At 46.2% G+C, this 14353-nt stretch overlaps 2 protein-coding genes across 2 annotated transcripts in view; one reads left to right on the top strand and one right to left on the bottom strand.

Moving 5' to 3' along the window:
• Window positions 1–14353, top strand: part of LOC144484402 (uncharacterized) — a 529373-nt gene that overhangs the window by 287980 nt on the left and 227040 nt on the right. The gene's annotated exons all lie outside the window — the stretch shown is intronic.
• LOC144484404 (uncharacterized) lies at window positions 11667–13690 on the bottom strand. Its single transcript, XM_078202935.1, has 2 exons — window positions 13456–13690; window positions 11667–13019 (listed from the first exon to the last, which is right to left on the bottom strand). The coding sequence occupies exon 2, from the start codon at window positions 12336–12338 to the stop codon at window positions 11682–11684; it is 657 nt and encodes a 218-aa protein (XP_078059061.1). The 5' UTR covers window positions 12339–13019; window positions 13456–13690; the 3' UTR covers window positions 11667–11681.

The raw sequence follows: 14353 nt of genomic DNA, 5'->3' as shown, positions 1-14353 counted from the left end.
GTCTTCATCAATGACATGTTGAAGGCTCCAGAGGAGATGCCGTAGCTTCTCCGCTCCGGGGAAGTACTGGACGACAAAGGGTATTCTGTCCACCATGTCCCGTGTTTGTCTTCTGAGGAGGTCGGTGCGGTTTATCGCTGTGGCACGTCGGAACTGTCGATCGATGAGTTGAGCGCCATATCCTGTTCTTTATGAGGGCATCTTTCAGCGCCTGGAGGTGTCTGTTGCGATCCTCCTCATCCGAGCAGATCCTGTGTATACGGAGGGCTTGTCCATAGGGGGTGACTTCTTTAACGTGTTTAGGGTGGAAGCTGGAGAAGTGGAGCATCGTGAGGTTATCCATGGGCTTGCGGTATAGTGAGGTGCTGAGGTGACCGTCCTTAATGGAGATGTGTGTGTCCAAGAATGCAACCGATTCCGGAGAGTAGTCCATGGTGAGTCTGATGGTGGGGTGGAACTTGTTGATGTCATCATATAGTTGTCTCAGTGATTGTTCACCATGAGTCCAAAGGAAGAAAATGTCATCAATGTATCTAGTGTATAGCATCAGTTGAAGGTCCTGTGCGGTGAAGATGTCTTGTTTGAACCTGTGCATGAAGATGTTGGCATATTGAGGTGCAAATTTGGTCCCCATGGCTGTTCCGTGTGTCTGGATGAAGAACTGGTTGTTGAAGGTGAAGACATTGTGGTCCAGGATTAAGCGGATGAGTTGTAAAATTGCATCTGGAAACTGGCAGTTGTCGGTGCTGAGCACTGAAACGGCCTGAGTGGCCTGCTCATAGTTCATTTGTCCATATATTCTTATGTCTCTTTTCCTGGAAATCTCTCTCTCTCTCTTGGGAATGTGCATCACACAACTTTTCCATTCGCACTGATGATTGAAATCTTTTTGAACAGGGCATCAGTGTTCCTCTGACATTTGATCACTGATGATAGTCGTGTCCGAATGAATCAAGATGTTTCTGACTGAAAATCCTTCCATTCTAATCCCTTGTCAATAAAAACATCTATCAAAGCAATGAATGTAAGCACAGGATAGAAATTTGAAACTGATATTCTGGTTGTCACGTAACATTCTCCTCCCTTTCTGGAAAGCATTCTTTCTGGTTGTATCACAACTTGATATTGCTCCTGCTCTGTCCAAGACCACAAGAAACTACAAAGGGTCATGAATGACCTAATCCATCATGTAAACCAGCCTCGTATCCATTGACTCTGTCTACATTTCCCACTGTCTTAGAAAAGCAGCCAGCATAATCAAAGACCTGGACATTCTTTCTTCCACCTTCTTCCATCGGGAAAAAGATATAAAGGTCTGAGGACATGTACAACCAAATCAAGAATAGCTTCTGCTCTGTGGCCATCAAACTTTTGAGTGGAACTATCTCACATTAATTTGATCTTTCTCTATATCCTAGCTATGACTGTCATACTCCATTCTGCACCCTCCTCTTTCCTTCTCTTTGTCAGTAAAACGTACAAGAAACAATACTTCGCACTGTCTACTAATACATGTGACAATAATAAATCAAATCTAATCAAATTTCAAACTTTAAACATCTGCCTCCTCCCTATCAATTGTAAGCCTAATTCTTTTGACCATCCTCCTTATTTTTCCCCAGTTCTCCCCCAAGGACGCTGCTGACTCTGGGGTTCAGTTTCACATTGAGCTATTCCACTCCCCAATATGTCACCCAGGTGTCTAAATTTTTACACCTGAATTTTGCGAAGGCGGCTTCGCTATCAATTCCAGTGACTACCCAGATGTACATTATATCCGGATGGGGTCACTTCGCCTCCTCCCCATCCCATCCATCGCAGTCCCAGGTGTTTGGAGACTCGGCTCCGGCCGAGTAATGGCGGCCGTGGCTCCCACAATCCCCCGCGCTGAGGAAATCGCTCTATTCGCCGGGTGGGACTGCGCATGATGAACCCAGAGAAGTTCTGCGCATGTGCGGAGGATAGCGTTTCCCATTGGCCAACAACTTCGAGCGATCCAGGGTCAAAGTGTCTCCCACTCACTTCCGCTGCACCACTGTCTTCATGAGGGGCATTGACCAATGGGAGGAATTGGAGGACCGGAAGGACACTGGTCCTCCAGCCAATCAGAGTGCGGGCTTTGTGACAATGCAGATTGGATTTCAGACGGACTGAAATCTCTTCCTGTCGTCAACATCTGTCAGTAAAACTCTTTGTTTTCTTCTCTCCTTTTTCTTCTCATTCTGGGGTTAAATTGGGGACTTGCAGCAACTGAAGGGAAAGGAAGTGAATTCAGGGAGCTGCAGACTCTGGAAAGGTTGGCCCAGGTATCTCTCTCCCTCTTAAAGACATTGCCATCCTTTGCTTCCTCAACTTGTCACATTTATTTGTCTGGTTAAGAGGATGGTCTCTTTCCTAATGTTCACAATTTAAAGGGGTGATTTCCCGAGGAAATAGCTGAAATTTAAGGGGCAGTAAATTAATATAGGACAGAGATGTGTGCAGTCTTGTAAGATGATACAAATTAGATATATTATGCATGGTCCAGTAATAAAGTTCATTTTTTATTATTTTTAGTTTTGTTAATACTGTAACTAAGTCGTTTATTTTCAGTAATCGGGTTATTGTATCACACAAGGAGTCCATTCAGCAACTCAAGTCCATGCTAACTCTCTGTAGAGCAATCCAGTCAGTCCCATTCCCCCTTAAGTTCATAAGATATAGGAGCATAATTAGGCTATTTGGCCCATCGAGTCCACTCCGCCATTCAATCATGGCTGATATGCTCCTCATCCCGTCTGTATCCCTGCTCCCCTGCCAGTCTATTTTGACTGCCCATCTAATTTCATTTTGAAATATTGAATGTATCAAAATGCACCACCCTCATAGCCAAACAATTGATATTCAAGAATGTTCACTGTTGAAATAATGTTCTATCTCATAGCCTTGCTGTACTTCTATTTATTAAACTGGTCCCCTATGTTACATACATTTTACTTCACTAAGTATATTTAGGTATTTAGACTGGCAGCCTGCATGAAGATATCTCAGTGCTGGAGAAGAAGCAGTGAGTATGGATTTGTTGATCAGCATGAATCAACACCTTCAGGAGAATTGGAAGGGTGTATTATACATACAGCAGAGTGAGGAGACAGGGATAGGGTGTGGGATGGAGATGTACAGATCGAGAGGAACGAGAAAGGAAGAAATGTTCCACAGAAACTAGAATTGTCTATTCTGAATTTCTGTTTGATACTGACAGTGATGACTTTTGTAAACTCATTTTACAGGAAGTTATAAGGGGAAGATTTGCTGCCAGCAATCTCAAAACATGTTAAGGCTTAATAGAGTCACTCAAATTATCAGAACTTGAATATCATCAGACTTTGAATCTAGAAGAAGAAATATTTATCTGTTTTTTCTGTCACATCAGTGTGACTGGAAAGGCACCAAGAAACACAGGCCTGAGTGAGAGTGTCCAGTACACTGACTGTCAAAAGACCAGTTACACAGACTGCAAAAATATCACATCATTTACAGCGGGGACAGACAGTGCACATGCTCTATGTGTGGATGAGGATTTAACTGATTGTTAAACCTGGAAAGACACAAGGACATCCACACCATGGAGAAACCGGGGAAAGATGAGGATTGTGGTAAGGAATTCCATATCCCGTCTGCACTGCAAACTCATCAACATATTCGCACTGGGGAGAGACTGTTCCCCTGCTCCAAGTGTGGGGAAGGAGACTGCTCCCCATCTGCCCTGAAGATTCATCAATGCAGCCACACTGGGGAGAGGCCCTTCATCTGCTCTGAGTGTGGGAAGGGTTTTCTCCAGGCAGCCGACCTGTGGAATCACCAAGCAGTTCACAGTAGGGAGAGGCTGTACACCTGCTCTGAGTGTGGGAAGGGATTCACTCAGTTATCCCACCTGCTGACACACCAGCAAGTTCACACTGGGGAAAAACCATTCAACTGCTCTGAGTGTGGGAAGCAATTCAATCATTCATCTGAACTTTTGAATCACCAACAAATCCACACCGGAGAGCGACCATTCACCTGCTCCGACTGTGGAAAGGGTTTCACTCAGTCATCTCACCTGCAGATACACCAGCGAGCCCACACTAAGGAGAGGCCTTTCAACTGCTCTGAGTGCGGGAAGTGTTTTATTCAATTATCACACCTAGTGACTCACCAGGGAGTCCACAGGGGGGAGAGGCCGTTCCCCTGCTCCGAGTGTGGGAAGCGTTTTATTCAGTTATCACATCTAGTGACACACAAAGGAACACACACAAGGGAGAGGCCATTCAGCTGCCCCGAATGTGGGAAACGTTTTATCCAATCGTCACACCTAATGTCACACCAGGGAGTTCACAGCAGGGAGAGGCCATTCGTCTGCTCCGAGTGTGGGAGGCGTTTTATTCAATCATCCCACCTAGTGTCACACCAGGAGGTTCACACCAGGGAGAGGCCATTTACCTGTTCCGAGTGTGGCAGGGGATTCATTCAGTTATCTGACCTGCAGAATCACCAGCAAGTTCACACCGGGGAGAGGCCGTTCACCTGCTCTGAGTGTGGGAAGGGATTTACTCGTTCAGCTAACCTGCAGGCACACCGACGTGTTCACACCAGGGAGAGACCATTCACCTGCTCTGAGTGTGGGAAAGGATTCGCTCTTTCATCTTATCTGCAGAGTCACCAGCAAGTTCACACTGGAGAGAGGCCGTTTATCTGCTCTGAGTGTGGAAAGGGATTCATTCAGTCATCCCACCTGCAGACACACCAACGAGTTCACAAGGATTCACAAAGGGATTCACTCAGTCATCCCACCTGCTGAGACACCAGTAAGTTCACAAGTGATGACAGGGGTTGGATTCTGCTGTTATTGCTGCTGTTAATCACATCCAGGACTGAACCATGTTCATTTTGACAATTGGTGAAGTGGGAGGGTCGGAGAGTTTCTTTCTGCTGGACTGGCCAGTCTCACAACTTTGTTTCCAGTGGGCTGATGCTCTTTGAGTCTGGGAGAGCACATTTCCACTGAAATGATCCACAAAAAAAAAGCTGATGAATGTGCCAACTCGACACAGCCACCCAAGGTCGGAATCGAACCCGGTCCCTGGGGCTGTGAGCCAACTGGTCTAACCACTGTGCCACCCAGATCATGGACCCCTGGCAAAACTGGAATCAATGGATATCAAGGGGCAAACTCTCTGCTGGTTGGACGTGTACTGGCAATTAGGAAGATGGTTGTGGTTGTGGAGGGTCAGTCATCTCAGCTCCAGGACATCAATGCAGGGATCTCTCAGGGTCGTGTCCGAGGCCCAACCATCTTCAGCTGCTTCATCAATGACCTTCCCTCCATCATAAGATCAGAAGTGGGGATATCCGCCAATGAATACACAATGTTCAGCACCATTTGTGACTCCTCAGATACTGAAACAGTCCATGTCCAAATACAACAATATCCAGGCTTGGGCTGACAAGTGGCAAGTAACATTCATGCCACATAAGTCCGAGGCAATGACCATCTCCAACAGGAGAAGATCTAACCATCACCCCTTGACATTCAAGGGTATTACCATCACTGAATCCCCCTTCCATTATCAACATCCTGCGGGGGTTACATTGACCAGAAACTCATAGACACTGTGGCTACCAGAGCAGGTCAGAGACTGGCAGCCCTGAGGAGAGTAACTCACTTTCTGACTCCCCCAGCCAAAGCCCGTCCACCATCTACAAGACACAAGTCAGGAATGAGATGGAATACTCTCCACTTGCCTGAATGAGTGCAGCTCCCAACAACACTCAAGCTCAAAACCACCCAGGGCAAAGCAGCCCCACTTGATCAACACACTAACCACAAACATTCACTCCCTCTACCACCGACGGACAGGAGCAACAGTGTGTACCATCTACAAAATGCACTGCAGGGACTCACCAAGACTCCTTAGGCAGCATCTTACAGACTCAGGAACATTACCATCTAGAAGGCCAAGAGCAGCAGATACATGAGAATATCACCACCTGGAGTTTCCTCTCTAAGTCACTCATGTCAGGAAAACAGAGATAGTTTTAAGTGATCTATGTTTCTATTGTTAAATATTAGAAATAAAGTATAGATTTAAGTAAGTTTGATTTAGTGTTTCTGTGTAGGAAGAGGAGAACTTTGGTTGGATTCATGTTGAACAAAGGTGTTTGCATGTGTGGGGGATAGGTTTCAATTGAAATTGTATTCCTGTTGTGCTGAGAGAGTTTATGGCGTGAAAAATAAACGTGAAGTTGGAGAAATAATGCATTGTTGCATAGCAACCAGGGGCACCTTGAGGGTGAGAAGGTTTTTTGAGTGTAGTATTAGTTGAATTTATAGTCTTTGGTCGTGACTTTTAAGGGGCGTCTTGACAAATACATGAATAGGATGGGAATAGAGGGATATGGTCCCCGGAAGGGGAGGGGGTTTTAGTTCAGTCGGGCAGCATGACCGGTGCAGGCTTGGAGGGCTGAAGGGCCTGTTCCTGTGCTGTAATTTTCTTTGTTCGTTGTTCTATAGCAGTTGGGGTGAGGAAACGAGAGAGTGAGCAGCTCTCAGCTCTACTAGAAGCAGGAAAGCCATACAATGGAGTAATGTGTCCGAAAGCAAGCTCCAGAGGAATTAAAGGACAGTTCGTTTGAGAAACCCGGGAATGGAAAAGAAGTTTCAGGAATATTTAAGTAAAAAAGGAACAGCATTGTCTTTGGAACAGGATACTATTCATGGAAGTTAAACTCAGACCTGGGAAGAAAAGAACTGATGAGGTTGGCGAAAGAGAAGCCGCATATCTGAAATAGTGGGAAGGTTTGATGTCCTTAAATCCAGATTTTGAAGCAATTGTATTCTGTTACGGACTGATGATCTGAGTTTATGCAGAATTTTGGAAGCATGTTGCAATTCAAGGCAAAGGAATTCTGAGAGTTAAAAACCTAGAGGCAGCTTCTTGCTAAAAGAGTGGAGAGAAAGCCTTGTTTGAAAGAACAATTGGAAGACCTGGAAGTGAGAAAGTTGCTTTGGAAGGAGATATTAACACGTGTCTTTTTGAGAGCCAAGTTTGGAAACACTCGTGACAATCATCTGGGGGGAAATTTGAGGAGAAATCCACAGAGGATCGATTGAGTTGCATCTGCCACTTGGTTTCAGAGTGGGGCTTGTCTGATCACAGCCAACCTGTGGGTTTAAAGGAACCATGTGTTTACTGAGAACATTATAGCATAAGGAATTTTAAATCTATGTTATTCTTGAAATCTGGATACATTTGTGAAGGTAAGTGTGAGTCAAGGAGTATTTTGTTATCGTCAAACTCTTCGTGTTTAATAAATATTTTGTTAAAAGCTAATTGGCAGTCCTGTGATTCTGTTCCTTTATGTTTTCTACAAAAAGTAAAAGTTGCGGTCTTTTGAGCCAGTGTTCCATCCTGGAATCATCCTGTCCAATTATAACATCAACTGGGATCGTAACACTCACCATCTTGACTTCAAAATATATCGCTGTTCCTTCGCTGTCACTCGGTCAAAATCCTGGAGCTTCCTCCCAAACAAGTGTGGGTGTCCCTATGCCACAGGGATTGGCCAGGATTGACAAAGACTGCTGGAGGCAAGGCTATTGGTTAATATAACTTTTTATTGCACCTTCTTCTAAATATGTACAGCACAAGGCTCAGCATAGAACCATCTCTCAGCAAACTCTTATCATCTGATCTTACATCACTGGGTAGAATATTTACAAATTTAACATTGACCCTTTACACTGCACCAAGTCTTCAGTCAGCCTCCTAACATCCCCTCAGTGCCAGTTGTCTGATTTATCAATTGATGTTTCTGAGATTCACCTTGGGACACTCTCCTACATTGAAGGTCTGATGTAAACAAAAGTTATTTTTTAAATCTCATTGTAACAGACTGAGGAAGTCAGGATTAAAACAATATCTGGGTAAATGGAGTTAGGTCACAGATCAGCCATGACCTCAGTGAATGAGAGAACAGGCTTGAGGGATAAATGACCTCCTCCTGTTCCTGGTAAACTTGGACTCAGACACCAGCTGATGAATGGAAAGTGATGGGAGACCTGGGGAGAAGAGACTTCATCAGAAACCAGCACTGGAGCAGAGTTAGAGAGTGGGAGAAGCCTGGGAGAAACTACACAGGAACTGGAGTTGGTTGTTCAGCTCTTCCAGTCCGCTCTGTCATTCATAGAAATCATAGAAACCCTACAGTGCAGAAGGAGGCCATTCGGCCCATCGAGTCTGCACCGACCACAATCCCACCCAGGCCCTACCCACACATATTTACCCACTAATCCCTCTAACCTACGCATCTCAGGACTCTAAGGGGCAATTTTTAACCTGGCCAATCAACCTAACCTGCACATCTTTGGACTGTGGGAGGAAACCGGAGCACCCGGAGGAAACCCACGCAGACACGAGGAGAATGTGCAAACTCCACACAGACAGTGAACCGAGCCGGGAATCGAACCCGGGACCCTGGAGCTGTGAAGCAGCAGTGCTAACCACTGTGCTACCGTGCCGCCCAGTTAGACCCTGGCTGAACAATCAGATTGGCAAGATTTATTTGATTCTATTCTGTAGATTAAGCTGCAGCTCAGTTTTTTGGGAAATTAACATCAGCAGAAACAAACTCCAACTATCACAATGGGAACATGTGAATTAGGAGCAGGAGAAGGCCACTCGGCCCCTCGAGCCTGCTCCACCATTCAATAGGGTCCCGGCTGATGTGATTGTAGCTTCAACTCCACTTTCCTTCTTACCCCTCACACCCTTTCACTCTCGTCAATCAAGAATCTATTAAATTCAGACTTCAGAATATTCAGTGAGCCAGCCTCCACCACTCTCTGTGGAAGAGAATTCCACACTGTAACAACCCTCTGAGAGAAAAGGTTTCTCCTCATCCCAGTCTTAAATGGGAGACCCCGTATTTTTAAACTGTGCCTCTAGTTCTCCTCTCTCTACAATCAACATCCACTCTGTCAAGTCCCCTCTGAATTTTATGTTTCAATCAGATCCTCTCTCATTCTTCTAAACCCCTTTAGATACAGGCCGAACATGTCCAACATTTCCTTGTATGATAACACCCTCATCCCGTGAATCAGTCAACTAAACCTTCTCTGAACTACTTCTCACACAAGTCCTCTCTTAAGTAAGGAGACCAAAACTGTACACCGTGCTCTAGATGTGGTCTCACCAATACCCTGAACAAATGCAGCAAAACATCTCTGCAATAAACAACAATTCATTTACCTTTCTAATCATTTGCTGGATCCACACACTAACTTTTCCTGATTACGGTACCAGGACACCCAGATCCCTCTGTACCTCAAAGTTCTGCAATCTCTCTCTGTTTAAATAATCAGCTGCTTTTCCATCCTTCCTGCCAAATGGACAAGTTCACATTATCCAAAAATCTTGTTCCAGTTGCCAACTTTTTGCCCACTCACTGACCCTATCTATATCGCTTTGCAGGCTTGTTATGGTCATTCACATCTCACTTTCCTACCTACCTTTGTGTTATCAACAAATTTTGATCCTGTCATCCACATCATGAAAATAGTTTGTCAATAGTTGAGGGCCCAGCACTGGTCCCTGTGGCACTCCACAGGCTACACTTTGCCATCCCAAAAATGACTTGTTTCTCCCTCAGCATGGTTTTGTGGCAGGTAGGTCGTGCCTTACTAACCTTATTGAGTTTTTTGAGAAAGTGACCAAGGAGGTGGATGGGGGCAAGGCAGTGGACGTGGTATATATGGATTTTAGTAAGGCGTTTGATAAGGTTCACCATGGTAGGCTTCTGCAGAAAATGCAGATGTATGGGATTGGGGGTGATCTAGGAAATTGGATCAGGAATTGGCTAGCGGATAGGAAACAGAGGGTGGTGGTTGATAGTAAATATTCATCATGGAGTGCGGTTACAAGTGGTGTACCTCAGGGATCTGTTTTGGGGCCACTGCTGTTTGTAATATTTATTAATGATCTGGATGAGGGTATAGTTGGGTGGATTAGCAAATTTGCTGATGACACCAAAGTCGGTGGTGTGGTAGACAGTGAGGAAGGGTGTCGTAGTTTGCAGGAAGACTTAGACAGGTTGCAAAGTTGGGCCGAGAGGTGGCGGATGGAGTTTAATGCGGAGAAGTGTGAGGTAATTCACTTTGGTAGGAATAACAGATGTGTTGAGTATAGGGCTAACGGGAGGACTTTGAATAGTGTGGAGGAGCAGAGGGATCTAGGTGTATGTGTGCATAGATCCCTGAAAGTTGGGAATCAAGTAGATAAGGTTGTTAAGAAGGCATATGGTGTCTTGACGTTTATTGGTAGGGGGATTGAATTTAGGAGTCGTAGCGTTATGTTGCAACTGTACACAACTCTGGTGCGGCCGCACTTGGAGTACTGTGTGCAGTTCTGGTCCCCACATTACAGGAAGGATGTGGAGGCTTTGGAGAGGGTGCAGAGGAGGTTTACCAGGATGTTGCCTGGTATGGAGGGGAGATCCTATGAGGAGAGGCTGAGGGATTTGGGATTGTTTTCGCTGGAAAGGCGGCGGCTAAGAGGGGATCTTATTGAAACATATAAGATGATTAGAGGTTTAGATAGGGTGGATAGTGATAGCCTTTTTCCTCTGATGGAGAAATCCAGCACGAGGGGGCATGGCTTTAAATTGAGGGGGGGTAGTTATAGAACCGATGTCAGGGGTAGGTTCTTTACCCAGAGGGTGGTGAGGGATTGGAATGCCCTGCCAGCATCAGTAGTAAATGCGCCTAGTTTGGGGGCGTTTAAGAGATCCGTAGATAGGTTCATGGACGAAAAGAAATTGGTTTAGGTTGGAGGGTCACAGTTTTTTTTTTTAACTGGTCGGTGCAACATCGTGGGCCGAAGGGCCTGTTCTGCGCTGTAATGTTCTATGTTCTATGTTCTATGTTCTATGTTCCTCTCTGTTTCCGATTAGCTCATCAATCCTCTATCCATGCTAATATAAAGAATCAACATGGATAAAATGCTAATATGCCTTATGCTACGAATTCTTATTAAGTGTGGTAAACATTGATGTGGCACCTTGTCAAATGCCTTCTGGAAAACTAAATACACCACATCCACAGGTTCCACTTTATCCACATTGCTTGTTACTTCCTCAAAGAATCCAACACATCAATTAACAGGATGTCCCTTGCACAAAACCATGTTGACTCTGCCTGATTGCACGGAGATTATCTGTGTCCCATCCCAGTCTCCTTAATAACAGAATGAACATGATTCAGTCCTGCATGGGATTAGCAGCAACAGCAGAATCCAACCCCTGCAGTGACTTGTGAACTTGCTGGTGTCTCAGCAGATTGGCTGACCGAGCAAATCTCTTCCCACATACGGAGCAGGTGAACGATCTCTCTCCCGTGTGAACCTGCTGGTGTCTCAGCAGGTGGGATGACTGAGTGAACCTTTTCCCACACATGGAGCAGGTGAATGATCTCTCCCCAGTGTGAATTTGCTGGTGTCTCAGCAGGTCCTTCGTGCTTTTAAAGCTCTTCTCACAGTCAGAACATTTAAAAGGTCTCTGATCAGTGTGGACCAGTTGATGTGCAATGAGCTGGGGTGGCTGAGTGAATCGTTTCCCACATGTGGAGCAAGTGAAGGGTTTCTCCCCAGTGTGAATTCGCTCGTGTATCAGAAGCTGGGCTGAATCAGTGAATCCCTTCCCACACACACAGTGCAAATGAATGGCTTCTCCCCGGTGTGAGCTCGCTGGTGTCTCAGACAGTGGGATGAATGGGTGAATCCCATCCCACACACCGAGCAGGTGAACGGTTTCTCCCCGGTGTGAACTCGCTGGTGTCTCAGACGGTGGGATGAATGGGTGAATCCCATCCCACACACCGAGCAGGTGAACGGTTTCTCCCCAGTGTGAACTCGCTGGTGTCTCAGACAGTGGGATGAATGGGTGAATCCCATCCCACACACCGAGCAGGTGAACGGTTTCTCCCCAGTGTGAACTCGCTGGTGTGTCACCAAATCCTGTTTACTTTTAAAGCTCTTCTCACAGTCAGAACACTGAAATGGTCTCTTATCAGAGTGAACTCGCTGGTGTGTTTGCAGCTGGGATAAACGTCCGAATCTCCTCTCACATACGGAGCAGGTGAATGGCTTCTCCCCAGTGTGAGTGCGCTGATGGACTTGTAAATCATTTTTACTTTTAAATCTCTTCTCACAGTCAGAACACTGAAATGGTCTCCGATCAGTGTGAACAAGTTGGTGTGTCAGAAGGTGGGATGACTGAGTGAATCCCTTCCCACACACTGAGCAGGTGAACGGTCTCACCGCCATGTGAGTGCGCTGGTGTCTCAGGAGGTCCTTTGTGCTTTTAAAGCTTTTCTCACAATCAGAACACTGAAACAGTCTCTGATCGGAGTGAACCTCCCGGTGAATCAGGAGGCTTGATAAAGCATGACATCCCCTCCCACATTCGAGGCAGGTGAACGGCCTCTCACCAGTGTGAACACGCCGGTGTGTATAGAGGCTGGATGAGTAAGCAAATCCTTTCCCACACTCAGAGCAGGTGAACGGCCTCTCTCCAGTGTGAATGCGACGATGAATATCCAATTCGGACGGGTAATTGAATCCCCTCCCACAGTCCACACATTTCAATGGTTTCTCTGTGCTGCGGGTGTCCTCATGTGACTCCAGGTTGGATGATGAGTTGAAGCCTCGTTTACACAGAATATGTGTCGGGTCACTACTCAGTTAGAATGATGTGATTATTTTTCAGACTTGTTAAACCACTTTCCACATTCAGCACATTGGAAACTCTCAGGTGTGTTTGTGTGTCTAGGTGCTTTTTCAGTCACACTGATGTTTGAAATCTTTGCCCGCAGACAGAATGAACATTTCTCCTTCTGTAGACAAAGGCTGATGATATTCAGTTTCTGATGAATCAAATCACTGAAACAGATCTTGATGTGAAGTTTGGTTTGAGTTTCACATCTGTAAATCCTGCTTCATAATACCCTGCAAAAACAGTTTACAAATACCATCACTGTCAGTGCAGGATAGAAATTCTGAACAGACAATTCATAGTTTCTCTGGAACATATTTTCCTCTCTTGTTCCCCCAAATCTATAAATCCCCGTCCCACACACTCTACCTCCTCCCCTGGACTGAAATCCAAACCCATCTCAACATCTCCACCATTTCTTCCCTCCACTCCCAGTTTTCTCCCTCCCTCTCCTCTGTCTGGGTTCAGTTCTTGATGTGGAAATCTCACTAACTGTCCTGGCTGGAGACAGTACACATCTCTTTAACCAGTGCTTAACCCTCTCTCCACTCACATTGTCTGTACCTTTAAGACTTGATTGCCTGTAAAGACTCACATTCCAACCATTATCTTGTAAATTGAGTTTGTGTCAATATATATGCCCCGTTTATGAACACAAGTCCGACTCACCTGATGAAGGAGCAGTGATCCGAAAGCGAGTGGCTTTTGCTACCAAATAAACCTGTTGGTCTTTAACCTGGCGTTGTGAGACTTCTTACTGGGTTCAGTTCTCCAGCTGCTGTCTGCAGACTGACAATAAAACCAATGGGTCTTATTGGGGGTGTTGGGGCCTCCAGCGGGTGTTTGTGAATCCTCCCCGCCCACCTCCCAGGGTTTCCTTCCTTCCCAGAGATCAGAGTCCTCATTGATTTGAGGCCAAAGTGTAACCTCTTATTTATTGTCCCCCTCCCCCATCCTCTGATGTGAACCATCCTCCAGTGGCTGAGCCAGGATGGGGCCGTTAACCTGGGCCTGTTCCCGGGAGGGAGGGAGGGAGGGAGAAGCCCCGCAGCTGCAAACCAGGGAGCTGACAATGATTCTGAAGGGTTTGCGGATCCACAAAGTGTTTCCAAATCCTCCCAGCCACCGCCTAACGCTGACTCCGCTTCTCCGGGACAAACAAGCGCCAAGGACAGCAATGACACTGCGCATGCTCCACATCACAATGCCCGGGGACTGATTGACGGCAGCTCCGGACCAATAGGAAGAGGGGGCGGGACTGGCCGACCGAGCCGGAGCGGCTGGTCCTCCAACCAATCGGAGTGAACGAGGGGCGGGACTGGAGGACCGAGCGGGAGCGGCTGATCCTCCAACCAATCGGAGTGAATGAGAGGCGGGACCTGAAGCATGCGCAGTGCGGGTAATGGCGACGGGTAGACGGGCGGTTTTAATTTGGAGGCGAGATCAATACTAGGTAGGGGGCGGCGCGCGGGGAATGATAAATGTGGCGAGTGGGTGGAGAGACTTTGTAAACATGTTGTTCAAACCCAAACCCCGGAAATGAACTTCCCGGTCCCCCCTTTGTACC

Source organism: Mustelus asterias, unplaced genomic scaffold, assembly GCF_964213995.1.
Source record: "Mustelus asterias unplaced genomic scaffold, sMusAst1.hap1.1 HAP1_SCAFFOLD_106, whole genome shotgun sequence".
Lineage (NCBI taxonomy): Eukaryota > Metazoa > Chordata > Chondrichthyes > Carcharhiniformes > Triakidae > Mustelus > Mustelus asterias.
The sequence above is the reverse complement of the archived record's forward strand: the minus strand, read 5'-3'. Positions and strand labels throughout refer to the sequence as shown.